At 28.5% G+C, this 18049-nt stretch overlaps 1 protein-coding gene across 1 annotated transcript; it reads left to right on the top strand.

Moving 5' to 3' along the window:
- The first annotated feature begins 10139 nt into the window (after positions 1-10139).
- LOC129960400 (phospholipase A2 inhibitor-like) lies at positions 10140-11673 on the top strand. The gene has a single exon (XM_056073819.1). The coding sequence runs from the start codon at positions 10416-10418 to the stop codon at positions 11580-11582; it is 1167 nt and encodes a 388-aa protein (XP_055929794.1). The 5' UTR covers positions 10140-10415; the 3' UTR covers positions 11583-11673.
- The last annotated feature ends 6376 nt before the right edge of the window (positions 11674-18049 follow it).

The following is an 18049-nucleotide window of genomic DNA, read 5'->3' as shown; positions in this document are numbered from 1 at the left end:
CTTTCGATACTCGTTATCTAGCTATTATGACCGCTAAAATATATATTGATATTCTAATCAGAGAATAAAATCACTGTAAATTGAAATTAAATCACTGCAAATTCTGGTAGTCGACGATGGCCAAATGATAAATTCTCCGATTTGGTGGTGAAGGATTCGTACGTTTGATTCTACTGAACAGCCGTAGTGTAAGTGGACTTAGTGCACGCTAAATCCTACTTCGGAATCCAATATCTTTCATTGGAATGGTCATGAAGCTTGGATAGAGGGGTAGCAGTTCAGACGTCATCCTTGCCATTTGATCGCAGCTCGAAAATTTAAGGTCCGACCAGAAATACCTCTCATATTGTTTTCAAATAATAGTTATTCTAACTGGACTGATCTAAAATGAAAAGTTATTTTCTCATTTATCAATTTTTGATAGAAGTTTAGAATTTGCTGTTGAGTACATGCGGAGATATAAAGATGATTTTTTATGTTAGAATGATTCGGGATCAATGTAAGGTGAGGTGCTAAAGAGATTTCTTTACATTTAAATCTTTGAAATGGAAATAACAGTTGTTTCATATTTTCAGTTTGTATATCCATATGCTAATGTAGTTAATGATTCACTTCCCTGAGAATATTTGTTCCTGCCTTTCATCCTCCAGTGAATGAATTCCCCTTTTGACCAGTAAATAAATATACGCGCCCTCTAATCGCACCTCATCGCGTCCCCCGGATGTACATTCTTTAAACCTGCGGCTCTGACTCACCTCAGTGGATTCGCTTTTATTCTTCCGCTTTTACACCTCCTCCCTAGTTTTCCTTTATGCTTTTGATTTCCGCTCCCCTCCCCCCGAGCGGCTGCCCCTGTCTTCTCATGCAGGTATTCAGAACTGGAACAAGTTGAGGCATTCTTCTAACCAAACAAACTAGTGGTTAAAAGGGGAGTGACATCACATTTAGTTTTAAATTGTTCCCATTGCAGCAGATTATTTTAAAGCACTTAATCAGCCGTACCTTACATTATTTTTTTCTGGTAGCAATTTTTGTAATTTTAAATTAATTTTAAAAAATGAGCATTATATTTCTGAAATTATTCTAAAATATAAGGAATTGCATAAAAAATATAGTAAATAAGAATGAAATTAATTTTATCTTTATAATATGCTTTCTTTTATTCTAATATTTGCTATGTGTTTGGAACCAGATTTATTTTCTTTCTGGCAAGAGTATCTTTTTGAAATCGTAGATTGATTTTTCAGTGTGATATTGTAATTTTCGATTTGACATTATGGGTGGGCATTTATAAAATAAAAATAGCTAAATTTTTAATTTTCTGTGCATATGCCTTTAATTGATTTAAGTATTGCGATTAATAAAAATAACCCTTTTTCGATTTCATTACATGATAATGCTGATGAAAATAATTATTCAAGATTGCTGCTGCATATCCAGAAAAAAATTCTTTTTCTTTATATATATGTTAAGAGAGTATTAGAAAAAGGTTACTGTTGATTTTTAAGCATTTAAAAACTCAATGAGTTTTTAGAGATATATTCCAAAAATACGGAATTAATTGCTGGTTTATGGAAAAAAATTAATAAATGTAGTAATTTAATTAGATCCCAAATATTATGTTGTTACAAAAAAAAAAGTTTGAGTATTAAAGGTTACTTGTACAGTGAGACTCTATAATTTTCCTTGAAGCAATATGTACATATTAATAAAATTGCTTGTTTTGGTACAGACTGCACTTTAATAAACTAATAATGAAGGCATTGACTTAATTATTTCAAGTAAAGTACTGCATTAAGTAAGAAAATGACAAATATGAAAGTAATAACCTTTTTTACCCAGGATTCCAAACAAAACTGATGAGTACCGGAACACTTGATAACATTTATACTATCAATTGTAGTCATAAAACACTGAATAAAACTAATGACACCCGAACCTAGATTTTTACGAATAAAAAGAAATAATAATATGTTTAAGCCAGTGTAATAGCAATGATAATGGAGCTTAGGGTGGATTAATATGATTTTTTAAAATGCGATCGGACTAATGACACACCTATAATAGCATCCTTTCGCTCTTTCGCTTCGTTAAAATTCAAAGTGATTGATGATTTTGGTGGTCGCATTTCGAGGTTTGATTTTTCAGATATCGTGTATGTGTATCAGATACTAATTAAATCTGTTGTCATGAACAAAATGTTTATAAGTTAGAGAAGCGTAGAGGGTGATGTGTTGGCTGAGTTTCCAGCTTAAAATTACGAAATCAGCGTAGAATAGCCTTCATGTAACTTTAAAATAAGGTTTTCAACAAATCAAAGGAATTAAGAGAATAATAGATATTTTATCACGCCTCTTGTTTCTAATGAATACACTTTCTAATTTTCCTTATATAGCAAAACGTGACAAAAGTAGTAAAAAAGTAATTTTATATTCTCGTGAAATAGATTGTGCTAATGCAAGAACAACATGCAATACTATTTTTTGATGAGAGATTCTATTTCTTCTTATAATTTGCGATAATTTTCAAGACTATTTTCACCCACTTTTGTAAAATGCCTAATATCTTCAAAATTAAACATACAATATGAAAAAAAAACTTCTTATGTCATGAAGTATAACTAACTAATTTTATTTATTCGTCGAATGCTGTCAGGCAAAAGTAAGAAAAACTTGTTAGATATTCTGATTTCGTCTACGATCCAAATTGGAAATGAGTGATAGTGAAACTCACTAGTGTTGATTTAAATTCATCCAGATATTTTAACCCCTATTCAAACAGAAAGTTGTGTAGCCAAACTTGCCGTATCTACTTAATATATTCTGAATTTGCACGACCTTGGATCTTGCACAAAATTATCAGAGTTCAGAATTAATGCATTGTTTTTTAATGTATTAAAATAGCTAAAATGTTCAGTTTTGCATAACTGCGTATAGAGGAAACGTGAATTTAATATTTCACACCATTCTCCAAAAAAACTTTTTATCGTAGAATTTATGGAAATCGAGCTCAGCGTTAATGTTTTAAAAGAAGGAATCACGGGTAATCAGCAGATAATTGTCGGAGGGCAGCGTCCAAGCTTGCTGAATCGTTTCGATAATGTAAAGGGTTGAATACCTTCTTTCTTGTTGTGCATCATGCTTCTCCGGATACTTTTAGAATTCTAGATTTATTCTTACACGCATTTACTTGTATTAATACTGTTCTTATATTATGATGAAAGTCCAAAAAGAATTTCAGCCCCTGATACACCTTCTGATCAAGAAATTGATCATTGCTTTTTCTTTTTGTTGCAAACTGCTAGAAACAAAGACCAAGTTCACGATGAAATAGAAGCGAGAAATGACATTATCAAACTTTGATGAAGTCACCATAAAAATATCATATTTATTTATTTTTTCATTCATGCGGAGAAGGCAGCGTGGCTCATTTAAAGTAACTTTATGACTAAAATGAACAAAAGTTTGGGCACCAGTATGTTAGACCCAAAATTCAAAAGAAGTGTAATAAACTCCATCTAATCGAAAATTTATTTTGGCCATTGTTTCGACTCTTTAGACTTTATCTACTACCTTTTTATAGTTTTATAATTTCTTTGCCTCAACAAAACCATTGTATGTTAGAATATTATTGCCATAACTTTAGTATCTTTTTCAACATTTAAATTATAATTTCTTCTCATGCTCTTTCCTCAAGAGTGAATATGTAATACGATTATCCATAACACAATATACAATTTGAAACATCAATTTCAAATTAAATTAATGAAAGAAAATTTTTAAATGATTCTATGGCCAATATGAATATATAATACACAAAAATAGTTTAAGAATACTCGTATAGTCATAAAACTGGTCACATATACGAATTTTTAATCTGAATATCATTTTGAAAAGAGTGATTCTACTTTTCTTACGATTGCATACTAAAGAAGATATATATATTCTGCTTTCTTTATTTAAGGAAAGCTCGGATATTAAATAGCAAAATTCACTCCGATTTGTTCAGATGAAATTAACTATTCATGATCCCGACAATCACATCTATAGCATGACTATATTCCTATCAAAATGCTACTAGAATGGAAAAACTCGAATGATGTAATGCTGTGTTGAGATTTTCTTGTAAATTGGTTTAAAAAATGCATCCATATTAGTTATAAAACGAAATGAAGACAAATCGGAAAAAATATTATTAAATTATATTTCTTTAAATTTTATAACTTATAAATTAAAATATAAAAAATATATAAAATTATATTTTAAATTGTAAAATTATACTTTCAATTGCAAAATTATATTATAAATTATTATAAAATTAAAATATAATATAAAAGCAGGGGGAAACTTCTACTTTATTAAATTAAATAGAAGTTAAATTTCTATAATGCAAAGAAAATGTAATTTTTAATACATGAAGGTTAATTTAGTATTTCCCCCTCAAATATAAATTAATATTCAAAAATTTTGAAGCATTCATTCTGATGAAATTTTCAAATCTCTGAAGCTTTCATCGATCATCCTTGGAAACAGTTGAGAACTGATTGCGTAGCTACTGCAAGAAATAGACCCCTTTTAAAAAGTATGGTTGTTTGCGCAGAACTGTTTGAAATAAGCAGACTTCGTTTCGTCTTGTAGTCAATAGATAAGTTCGGGTGGAGTATAAAGTAAACAATATTACTTGGAAAAGTTTGGTTTTGGCTCCGACTCAACTTCCTTTTCTTTGCTCGCATCTCCGATGTTTGCTTAACCTGTAAGCATTTTCTTAAAATAAAGTAGCAAAAAAAATTCAACAATGGGTCCCATTTAAATACATTCAAGATGTTTATCGAAAAGTTTACATTTTGTGAAAGAAAAATATATATTTATATATATAATATATTATGACCCGAATTTATTGTTTCCGATGAGAGGCAAACGAGTATTTTCTTGATTTATCTTTTGAAACAGTAGGAATGGAAAGCATCCTCCCCCTAAATATACTGACTTGATAAAAAAAGAAAATCCTTTCTTCCTGCCAGTGCAGAACAATCTTTTCAGTGGGATTTTAACACGCTGAAAGCCACGCGTACCAGTATTCTCTCAAATTTATTTCCAGGGTTCGAGATATTTTTGTCATTGAGAGAAAAAATGTTGGAAAAGCAAAGGGAAGGGCCAGTGCTGGCAACTGTAAAATATTTTAGAGCTAATTGAGAACGATCCATTATAGTTGAATCGATAGCCTTCCTCATTAATGAACTAATGAAAATAAGTCCTGAAATATTCTTTGCTTCCAGATTACAAAAAGATATTTTAAGTTCCGAAATATGCATGGACCTTTTTATTTTATTTATTTATTTTTTACAACGCCAAGCGTACATAACAAGCAAGAAACTCAAATAGTCAAGGAAACATTAATGAATTAAAAAAAAAAAGCTAAGCTTAAATTACTTATTTAGAAGATTTTAAAGAAGCGATTTCAAATTAAAATGACTTTCCTAATTATTTGTTTCTTGGTTAATGCACAGAAGGAACAGAAAAAGGAGATGTAGTATTTCTGATCTTCAAAATTGATGTATTTTCGGTTGACATCCAGAGTTTAAGTAGCTTTTTTATATTTTATTGCAATACACTTCGGAAAGTTATTCAGAGATGTGTGACATTTATTAAAAGGTAACTTTTTAATCTCGCACATGCTCGTCAGTTTGCCAATCTTCCAACTTCTGAAATTTCAATTTTAATTTAAATCAGCGATTTTTAAAATTTATGAAGAATTCGTCGGGTTCCTCCTTCCTTATTATTTACTAAATATTAGTCTGAAACTAAGAGTTTTAATGTAATAAATTACTTACTCAAATATTATCTATAATAGTGAATTTATTTTCACAGCTATCCACTTGAAGACAGGAAAACTCGGGAGGCAAAAAAATTCACGAAAGCTTGTCTTATAAAGACTCTTTTTTTTTGGGGGGGGGGTAAAATCATCACAATAATAAATCTCGAATATTTCGAACTCAGAGAATGCATAAAAATCTTTCTTTATTAAGAGTGGATTCAATCCACCCTCCGATCAGAACATCCATCATATAGCAGCTCAATCGATCAAGTTTGGGCAGACAGTTTAGCCCTAATAATACACAATATCTGCATATTAACAGATATTTTGTATTACTATTCGCATTATCCGTATCTTAAATATGCTGAAATCTACATATATATATATATATATTTCATTTTACGAAATCGCATTCTGAATGATCACATTCAGTTTATTGAACTACGCGTGTCTGTAAGTTTTCGAGATTTGTAATCATTATGGCGGCATTCCATGGAGCTGTTTCCAGGGATGCTCCGGGTATTGGGCGAATATGAAAGGAAAATAACGAATACAAAGTTTAAAAATCTATTGATTTTAAAACATGACAGATATACCTGCAAACTGCAGTACGATATTTAAAGAGAACATACAACTTAAGATTTATTTTTCCTCACAAATATTAATTATTTCATATTGAACACTTATTAGAACCTAAAATACAAACTTTCTTTTTGTCAGACATTATTCAAGTTTAGTTAGACAATTCAAAATCTCTCGTTTGACCTAGCAAAAGCTAACTATAGAACTTGATTAAAATATTCTAGAACAGTGTTTTGAAATGCAAATTTTCTCAGTTAAAGATATTCTTATAGTACTTACATTTTTTTTTTCAAAAACTCTTCTTTAGATTTGGCATTGCAAAAGTGTTTTATTGAAATTATTTGCATATTCAAAAGCAGTGTTGTTTATAAAATACATATATTCTCCTAAATATCTTTTATCATTTAAATTATTTACAGTCTTGAAACAGTTAAGTTTCCAGTCAAGGGAACTTATGGTACATTTTCTCTATAATTATGGATTTTTATGATATGAAAATAGATTTTTCTTTTCTTTTTAAAGTGAGAGAAAAAATACTTTTTACTCAGGTTAGGTTACTCAGGTTAGGATTAAGGTTAGATTAAATTTGATTTCAAAAGCTGATATTTGATTGGAAATTTATTTACTACTTTTTAAGTGAGAGGAAAATGAAATTATTGATTTTCTATAGAACTCACGTAATGCCTCATTATCAAACACTGAATCAAATTACTTGTTCACTTTATATTTATGTTTGCACACAAAATGCCTGCGATTATAAAATTTCTCTGGTTTTCATATTCATTATTCTATAAAAATAAACAATATTGTTTAAAAGAAAGTACTATCTTCTGCGTATACTTTTGTGAATAATTTTGCAAGCTGTAAATACATAAATCCAGTCTAATAGGAAGCAGCGAAAAAAATCTTTATAATTTTTTAATAGTTCAGACAAAACTTATTGCACCTGTTATAGAGAAGAAAAAAAAAAAAGAGATTTCGTTCAATTACTGTTTTATTCTGTTACCCATGATCAGGTAACTAAATGTTATTGGAAAGTTCACTCAGCCTGTGCATAAGTTTATCAAAATAAGCGTTAGCTAAATTATCTAAATTTTTTGAATATATAAGATGTCATTATTTAACAACAAAAATATCTTCTTTATTGTAATTTAAGAAAATAAACAAAGTTTTCGCCAAAAAACAATTACATCACTAAATTTTCATTACAGCATGTAATAAAAGCAATTAAATCTCTAAATATAATAATGAATCAAATCTCAAGTTCAAATTAAAGTAGATAGGTTTCCTGCTTTAATGCAGCAACGTGGAAGCATAATCACAAATTCAAAAATAAAAATTTTCACACTTTACTCTTTTATTTCACATTACTCTGAGGATATGTACACTGTGCTCCATATGACTAGAGCATTTTCTGCTGAATCGGACAACGAATCCACAACCATCTGACTTCAAAGCAGAAACTTTGTCATCAGGTCACCGCAGCCTGGTATTATAATAGTAAAGTTCCAGTTTCGAGGTCTGTGAATCATAATTCCATTAACTCCTTCATATACAACGACGAGTCTGACTCGTGCATCGAATTACTGAATTTAAAATTTTAAGCCTGCAATTAAGTGAAAATATTAAGTCATATAAAATGCAAAAATCAATTAAAAGCGCTTCAATATCTCAGCTGCCCTCATTATTATAGAAATTAAAATAATAATAAATGTTCCAAATAGGATGTATCTTCTTATTAAGAAGTTAAATAAATTCGTAGGTTAAAGAGTTAAAGATTGACAATTAATAAAGGACATAGGATACATGTTAAATATCTCTTATGAGTCCTTATGCTGTTTTCAGCGGCGCGAGTTCTTACGTTGGTTCAAATGACACGGGAAGTATATCATTCATTCTTCATCCCTCCTGTCATGTCACTCATGCACTTCAAATACATAAATTATACTCAAAGACGTACTCTTCACGGCGCCCCCACCCCTCCCCACTCCTTGACTGGCACTCACTCAGGGCACCTATATACCTCTTTTTCTAATCTACTGTACGCTATTCAGTGGCTGACGGTTTTTGGAAAATATTAGTTGCCAGGAGGTAATGGGAGCTCAATGAAATGCACATTACTATGATTCATTTATTTAAAGAATAAATAAAATTAAAAAAAAAACTGAGTTGGAGAAAAAAGATATAATTTTTGGGATTATATATGAATTGAGAATTCAATTATATAAATAAAATTGAAATTCATAAATACTTTGCATACTATAGCTATAGAAAATCACAGATTTTCCTAACAATTTTCTCACTAATGCTACGAAGAATAAAGACGATTTTAGTTAATGTTTTATGACAATTAACGAAATGATTAGTTTTTTTATTCATTCAAAACTCTATTTTCCTATATAGAATAGAGCAGGTTATTTTTAGTGCTGTTATTTTGGAATATTGTAGAAATTTTAAACCCGTTTAATTGTTTGCATGCGAATATGCTCTCTCTGCATATGATTATATCACGAATCATTATTTAAATATTATCAATGATTGGTGGAACTAAAAACTAGGCAGTTTTTAAAAATCATTTGATACTGTTTATTATTTTTCTAAGAATTTATAAGATTTAAATGAATCAAATACTATTATATAATTGAAAATAGTGTATATGATAAGCGGATTTTGTACAGTATAATTATAATTTTAGTTAACATTTTTATTATTTTGTTTAGTAATATTTTTCGTTTTAAAAATATTATATATGTCCTTAAAAAATGCGTTTATGTGAGTAATCATTCCGTCACATGCCATAATTAAATATCTTTTTTTTTAACAAGAAATCTGGTATCAATTTTTGTGTATAAAACCATGTAAATAAGAGCAATAAGTACTGAACATCCAAATGTCAATTATTGCATGTATGAAGTGAGTCAAATCTCACTTTTTACTTGCGATAACTTGTTCTGTAACCATCCGATATACGTAGAAAAACTAAAAAGACAAACGAAGCAACAATTAGGCACAAATAAACGAAAAATCAATGTAAAATAGTCAATGAAAATCAATGTAATCAATTTCTTAAAATTTAATGAAATGTTTTGAATAATAATTATTTTGACGATAATATAAAAGAATCTGACTAAAGTATGAGTAGTCTTTCAATGTAACTAAATGTGAAGTAGCCACAAAATTCAGAACTCTGTTTAGGAAGCCGATTTGAGGTAGTGCATTAGAGGTACTAAATGGAGGCAATGAATCAAACTTTAAAAAATATTTGAATATGAAATAATGCTTCAGTTTCTCATTTTTTAAGGATTTTTTTTTTCATATTTCACATTATTAAAACTACATGGAAATTTCAGGGTACTGTTGATATGTTTTGCAAACAAAAGAATAATTTAAAAAGAAGAGTTTTCATTTACTATTTTTTAATAATTACTTAATCATAATTAATGTTATAACTAGTTATATTATTACTTATAACAATTTAACTAACTAATGATAATAATTCCAGATATTTTTAAACTAAGGGAATTTATTTACGTTTATTATCACTTAGATAATTAAAACCACTTGTAAAAGCAATTTTCCAAGTTTTTCTTTTAGATTCTTTATAATCTACTCATCGATCCAGTTCTGATCCTCTGTTAAATGCAACCGACAATTTCTTTTTTGCAATAAGTGCATGCTCCCAAACAGGTTGTGCCTTGCCGGACCAGTCGTTCCTCCTTGTATTATTGTTGTTGATTGCTTTCAGAGGAAATAGCCGTGGGTTGACTGTCGAACGCTCTTACCTGCGGTATTCCAACGTTATTTTCTTCAGTTTGAAAATTCCGTGAAATTGTGTTTTCTATTTCATCATAAAATGACTTTAACCTTTATCTTCAGCATAAGTTTACGACTATTTACTGATAAAATGGTACTCTACTACAGTGGAAGGGATTAGTTCGAACGGAATTCCAGTCTACAGGTGTTCAAAGCGTGATTTCTACTTGACCTAAAGGTGTGTGTTCGACTAGCAGGGCCCCATTATGGTGACTCTCAGATTTGCTGTTATAACCCAATTTCTTTTCGTCCTGGCCCATCGACTTTCATGGGCATTTGCTTCTAATGGATGTCCGAATGAATTTCAAGATATGTGTGACTGTGGTTTCGTATCATATGGTCATGGAAGGAAACTGACCTATGTTGTGAACTGCACAAATGCCGGTTTTGACAATACTATGATGCTAAGAAGTTTACCTCCTTCGACCGAAGTACTAATTTTTGTAGGAAATGAAATAAAAGATCTGCCACTTAACGTCTTTGGACAGGAAACAGTGTATGACAAACTGCATACAATTGATTTTTCGAATAATCATATCCAGACCATAAAAGGAAGGACTTTTCATAATGTAGCAAATGTGACAAAGTTGATTTTGAATGATAACGATCTCTACATTGTTTCTAAGGACCATCATCCTAGAATGTTCAGTAACTTTGTGAACTTGAGAGAACTACATCTCAGGAACGCTTTTACTGAAAAAATTAAAGCGGGCGATTACTTGAATAACTTAGCGGAAATTTTTGAAAATAGCTCTTTGAATCATTTGCGTGTTCTTAATATGGAAAACAATGAAATTTCTGGTATTTATCACGGTGAGTTTTGCTCCTTACCCGCTTTAGAAGAATTGTATTTGGCCGACAATCACCTGAAAGACATTCCAATGAATTTTTCATGTTTAAAATATTTGAAAGTACTTGATGTTGGCAATAATTTTGTTCCATATCTTAGTGATCAAACTATTAAAAGTTTAGAAAAAACAAAACATTTAAAATTGAATTTAACCGCGAATCCCTTTAAATGTGATTGTGGAATGATTAATACTTACAATTGGATGACAAGTACTTCATTGAATTTAATAAATAAAGAACATTTTTACTGCTTTGAAGGGTTTCCTCCGAATGTAGGAAAGACAGTGTTGTCTATACATCCTAGTGATTTTCAGTGCGTTCCTACATTAATTCAAATTGAATACCATTCATCTGCTTCCATCATATTGACTATTGGTCTGCTGTGCTTAGTAATTTTCTTGGGTCTGCTTATTTACAAAAACAGAGTAACTGTGGGTACTTACATGCATCGTGCCTTTCAGCCAATTAGAAGTAAATTTCACTACGTATCACTGGAAAGGAGAGATGGTACGATGGATGTTTAGGAACAATTTTTTTTTAAAAAAAGGTCAATTTAGCTTTTATTTTGTTGTATTTTTTTACCTGAATAATAAAATTTTAGTCATTCTTAAGTGATTCAAACTTTGTCTCACTATTTGTTAAATATATACTTATATATTAGGAAATATTAGCAAAAAGGTAAGTGTTGTATATTTATATTGTGCTATAGGTAAGACAAAATTTAATATATGTCCTGCAGATGAATCGTTTTTTATCAATGATAGTTAATTTCTTTTATATATGCATCACATACCATTTTTTCTATGGTTAAATCACTTCAGTATATTTTAAATCTAATAAGTAATTATTATTTTAATAGCTAATTGGGAAAGTTATTCATTTGTCATTATTTATTTTTGTTTTGTTGATTTTTAGCTTTTATACAAGATGTTTGTTTTGAAGCCCTCTCTTGTTATTTACATATTCAAGACAGAGTTATTTTTTTTTTTGAATTAATGTAATGGATATTTAGCATACTTAACTATAAAAGAGTTCTGCTTTATTCTCATTTATGAATTACAGAGTATTGTTTAGTAAGTATATAATATATTAAATTACAGAATGTTGGAATAACTTTTAAAAATTTGGTAAAACAGTAAAGTTTATGCATTGAACACTGAATAATACACACAATAACTCTGAAAAAATATATGGCATTGTAATATAAAATTTTAAATTGTGATTATGATTTCTATATAAAAATTATATGCTAGTAATAAGAATTTTTTTTCTCAGATTAAATACAAATATCAAAAAAGCAATTTTGAATATTTTAAAACTGAAGTTTTTGTAAAGGTATCATATGATAGAATATTGATTACTTGTTCAAAAGCACATCCTTGAATTGTAAACACCTGAGGCATAATGAATTATTGCCACACCCATTATCGTTACAAATTTTCGAAAAGAAAATTTCTTTCTTTCTTTCTTTCTTTTTATTCTCAGTAGTAGTTAATCACTACTTTTATCATTTCCTGCTAAGCGTATGTTACATAACTAAAAGTACAAAATGTTTAATGTATAAAAAGTATCCTTGAGATACATGCATCTGAGATTTCATAATAATGCAATTTATTCAATTGTGATGCTGAATTATTGTTATAGCCAACCTTACAAATTTTCACATAGAAAATTATTTTTTTTTTTATTATTATTCTCATTAGAAGATTTTTTTTATACTTTTCCTGTTTTGATGTTTTATATATCTAAGAAATGTCTAATTTTTTCATTATAGTCTTAGTGCCTTTCAACCAATTTAATATAATTATTGTGTTTAAAACTTTTGATATTTTCACATTTCTTTCTGAATGAAAAAGAAATACCCGAATCTTTGCTGCTACAAAAAGATTTTAGCCATCAGATTTACTATTACCAAACAGATTTACTATTATAAAAAAACTCGGATTGTATGTTAATCTTAGGTTTAAAGTTTTAAGCTGTAGTTCTTTTTCAACCGTCCTTTTTCAACCATATGAAATATTTTAAATTTTTTTATTAAAGATTTGAATATCTGAAAATTTTGTTTGCAAAAATTATATTAAAGTATATAAAATAATTTGGCTGGATAAAGTGTTACTATTTTAAATTTAATTTACTCACTTTTTTTTTGCTTTTTAGGTTTAATTTTGTAGATTATATCATCCTGCCCAAATTACATAATTCTGTCTTGGCATGCTATTATACTGGAATCATGTGATTATTCAGAATATGAGATAAATATCTACTATTGGTAATAGCTTTTTGCCCAGTAGCTGGTATATTGATACTCAGTAATGCGGCTAGGGCAAATTTTAAATATTAATCAACAAAATCCCATCTAAATTAAATTAAAATTTCTTTGTATAAAACTGCCACAAAAATCAATGTAAAATTTTTAGATAACTTCTTTTTGGTGTTTAGCATGTTAATAACAAATTAACTTGTTTACAAGTTTTATTCCACCAATAAATAAATAAATAAGTAATGTACATAAGCATTGACTAAGCTAAAACCAAAAATGGACAATTTACATTTCTTTTGAAACTATTATTTATGCACCTGGAAGAATAAGATAATATTAAAAATGGTAACGTATTGGCATTTTTTTCTATTCATCTTACAGTTTTGATAAATGAAATAAAAAGAACACCTGAAATTTTAACAAATATATCATTATAAGTAAATAAGGAGATGAAAACCCATCATAGACTCCAGGAACTAAACTATTTATTATGTTTATTGACAAAAAAAAAATTTGTTTAAGTTAAAATACAATTCATGATGGTTTTAAATTTCATTGCTATCCTTTTCTTTTCATCTATATTTTCTATTTTGCAGTTTTAAAGGAATAAATCTTTTTACGATAACTGATTTAAAAGTATATCCTCAAAAGGGTTAAAATTATTTTTGCTTAATTAAAACAATAATTTGATTCTTTAGTATTTATATAACTTTTTCTTTACCGATATCAATGAAGTATGAAGAAAGTGAAATCGATATTTGTTTCAGAATATTAAGGTATTTTTAAAAAAGGCGAGTCTGACTCATAGAATGCAGCTTATACTCTTTTCACGCCTGTTATATTTAATGTAATTTGACTTTATTTAAATAATGTACATAAATATTGACAAGAAAATAATATATCATTAAATGACAAAATATGTGATAATGAGAGATGACTGTTGGTATTTAAAAAATTCAAAACTTTGAATTTATATATTATATCGAAAATTTATTTTAAAGTGCCTTTTCTTATGAAGCTTAATAATACATGAAGAAAAACTCTTATAAAAATTTCTAATAATGGCAAATTCTTATAGGAAATTGCTGAGAATTTTAAGTATTCTGGTATATGCTCAGATGGAATATCTAAATTTATGGATCTTATTTAAAACTATTTTTTATTAGTTTTTTTTCACTTTAACAACTTTACAAAAAAAGAACAATTTCAATTAAATCATGTACATTCATAAGGATAATAACACCATTTCTTAAGTTATTTAATATAATCCAGTCTCATGTGAAAATAATTTAGGAAACTTTAGAATCTTTTAAAATTAATAAGGATATCTTTTAAGTAGAACAAGAAATCTTTGCAAATGTAAATTGGATTGTTTATATATTCAAGCTAACTCAATCCACCTAACGCAATATTATAATACATCATTACGCAGTTTTTTATAATTTACCATACCGTCCCTAAAGAACCTTTAGATACAACACGTACATGATTAGTACAAGTTATAATTTGAACTTTGCTTAATGTTATTTCATGAGCAAATAGAAAAACAGAAATGCCCTGACAAGTCAAGAAAAATTGCATCATAAAGATTTAAGTCAATTTAAGAATTTTTTTCTTTATTTTATTATAATTTAAACGAAAAAGAAAAAAAAAGATATAAATGAAAAATATTCCTATTCGCCTTTAAAAGTGGGTTCAAATATGAAATTAAGGCAATTCTTGTTCTATTTTGATTTGAAAATGCATATTATCGGTTATTATATATTATCAGGTTATCGAAGTGATGGTAAACATGAATACTTTATTATTCTGCTAAGCTGCGGAATTTTTTTTAGTTTAATTATTTCCTACTATTTAATCCTGAGTTCTATTGTTTCTCAAACTTATAGTCAGGTAGCATTACTAGTGTGGAATTTAAAATTTAATCAAACTAACAAATAAATTAACAATTAACTTCTGAAAATATTAAAATAGTATTTTATCCTCAAGAATACTCAAGTGTACAAAATTTTAATCATTAGCAGATTAGGAAGTGTGTAAAAAATCGATTACAAGATTGATTACAAAATTCGATCATTAGACATATGAACAAAAGTTAAATAAAAGTGTTTAAATAAAGGCTGCCAGTAACTTTAATAAATTCAGTATTATTTCTCAAAAATTTACAATGGTAAAATATTTGGAGTTCACCCAATAATGTGTGCCTTTTTCGAAATATCCGAGTTTATTTAAATTAGTCTTCCAAAATAGAACAATCTAACAATAGAGCAATTAAATTTCACTGTGTAGAAATTTACCATTCATTTAATTTAAAATTGTGAAAAGGATGGAACAAGATGAAATAAGGGGTGGAAAATCTGGTTTCAGACACAAAAGAGTAGCATATTATGTTCTCAAGTTCCAGCTATCAGAATTGTAAAGCCGTGATCCCTGAACCAAATATTTGACCCTTGGCACAACATAATCTTGTTTCATCACAGATCTTTGTTCAAATGCCTACATCTTTGTAATTATGAAATTCTGTTGGTTTTCAACTAAGACTTCCTTGCCTTGATTAAAAAATTCACAATTGCAGTTTCATCTCCAGTAACCCATTTTATGCATTCCAATTAAAAAAAATTCACCCTTGAAAGGTAGCGATGAACATAAGAAGAGTCAAGACTATTCGCTATCATTATTCAGATTAGGTTAAATATGCGAAGTATGAGGCAGGGCAGAAGTGGTATTGTTATCTTACTTGCGTCGTTTTTGCTAAAAACTCGAAAGTAGAATTTGTTTCGGAAATATTGCCGAAGGAAAACTCTGTTAAGCCCATTTTTTCTGGAAATATAAATAAAGTTTAATTCTGGGATATTTCTGATAGATATAATTAAAAAAAATCAGTTCCGTTATAGAACACATTTGTGGAAATTAATATATTTTTTAATGAAAGAAATTATAATTCCTCCGAAATATGGAAAGAGGCAGCATTGGGATAACAGCCTTTGTCGTTACATATCCCACATTGTTTACATTCAAATTGATTGGCAGTGGCATTCAATTTGATTAACTATTAATACTGAATGGGAGACACATTTTTCATTTGGGAAACCAACTTAGTTACCTACTTTTTTTCTCAGTAATAAATTAGAAGATGATTTGTGTAAACTTGTATGGATATTATTTTTATGGATAGAGTCATTACTGAAAGGAATAAACAAATAGAATAGTTTTAAAATCTTTTGGCATCGAAAGTTATCTTTTATCCTTAGCACTCTGAGATGTAATAAGATGTATAATTATACATATGTTAATACCCGGTTTCCTTTTATTCTTTAGAAAATAGTTATAGGTTTGCTGAAATTTCTAAAATTTAATGGGACAGTTTTTGATATTATATAGCTTTTATAATAATTATATAATAAGAATTGGAAAACGACGCATCCTTCAAAATAGCGAGCCAAACTCGGGTTAAAATCAGAATGGATTGTCAATACGATTATATAATTATCACTGTTTAAACAAGATTAAGTTTATTGTTTTTATATAAAAATTAATATGCCAACTTTGCAAAGCTATTAAAAGAAAACAAAAGTACTAGTACCTTGTTGCTTATAAGAAATAAAAACTAAAGTTTAAAGTTTAAATTCAACACTTATAAGTGTTCAGTGCGAACCTTTCCAGAAACATATCAAGATGGTGTGACAATTTATCATATGCTTTTTAACGAATAAATCTAAAGTGACATTTTAAAAGGCTGCAGACAGGAGGTTTTGATGAATCTCCACGTTTTAGACATCCCGAGTTATAAAAATTCATTTTTGGAATTATATCTGTATGTCTGTGAACATGATAATTCACAAACGGAGGAGCTAGACAAATGTAATTTGATATATTATCTTTGAACCCAAATTGTTGATCTGTCCCACATGTTGTATGAAATCGCAAACGAGAAATCTGAACGTTCATCTGCTTGTCTATGAGCAAGATAATTTTAAAATACAACAAATTAGATGAGCGAAATTCGGCAGATTGTTGTCTCATTAAAAATGGAAATCTGTATCGATATATTGACTATTGATTTAATCTACATATTGACTCCATATATTGACTATTGATTGAATCTATATATTAACTCTTGGGTATATAAATGCGATCATCAAAAAAAAAAAAAAAAAAGCAATAACTTCCAGAAACTGAATTTGGTATGTGATATTCTGCATAGTCTACATCAGATTTGTGAAACCCATTGGTTAATAGCAAAAGGCATTGCATACTTGGACATCTTCATTATACTATGAAGTTACACAAAAACGCGTCATATTGTAAGAGAACTCCATTGCATAGAAATCGAACTTTCTTACATTTTGTTTGGAATTATATTTAGTTTAATTTAGAGTTATCATATCTCTAGAATAACGACTTTGAAACACTTCCATTTTCCAAATTGTGAATTTTTGAAGCTTTGAAATACTTTTTATTCATTCACTGTACCTTCTCTTGATTAAGAGCAATGTGACTCTGTTTGTTTTTAATGTCTTTATGCCTTACATTCCAAATTTTACAATAACTTTTAACCCTTTGCACTCGAATGTCCCCTATCAATCACCATTCAAGGCGGTGCATCATTTTGACATTTTATTTATTTATTTTTTAAATTTTAATTGTTAAAATGAATTTAAAATGTGTTTAATTATTAAAAAAAATAAGATGTAGATTCATTTTTTAAGGAAACTCAACTTAAAACAGTTG

This window comes from Argiope bruennichi, chromosome X2 (genome assembly GCF_947563725.1).
Source record: "Argiope bruennichi chromosome X2, qqArgBrue1.1, whole genome shotgun sequence".
Classification (NCBI taxonomy): Eukaryota; Metazoa; Arthropoda; class Arachnida; order Araneae; family Araneidae; genus Argiope; species Argiope bruennichi.
Note: the sequence above shows the minus strand (reverse complement) of the source record. Positions and strands in the feature narration are given on the sequence as shown.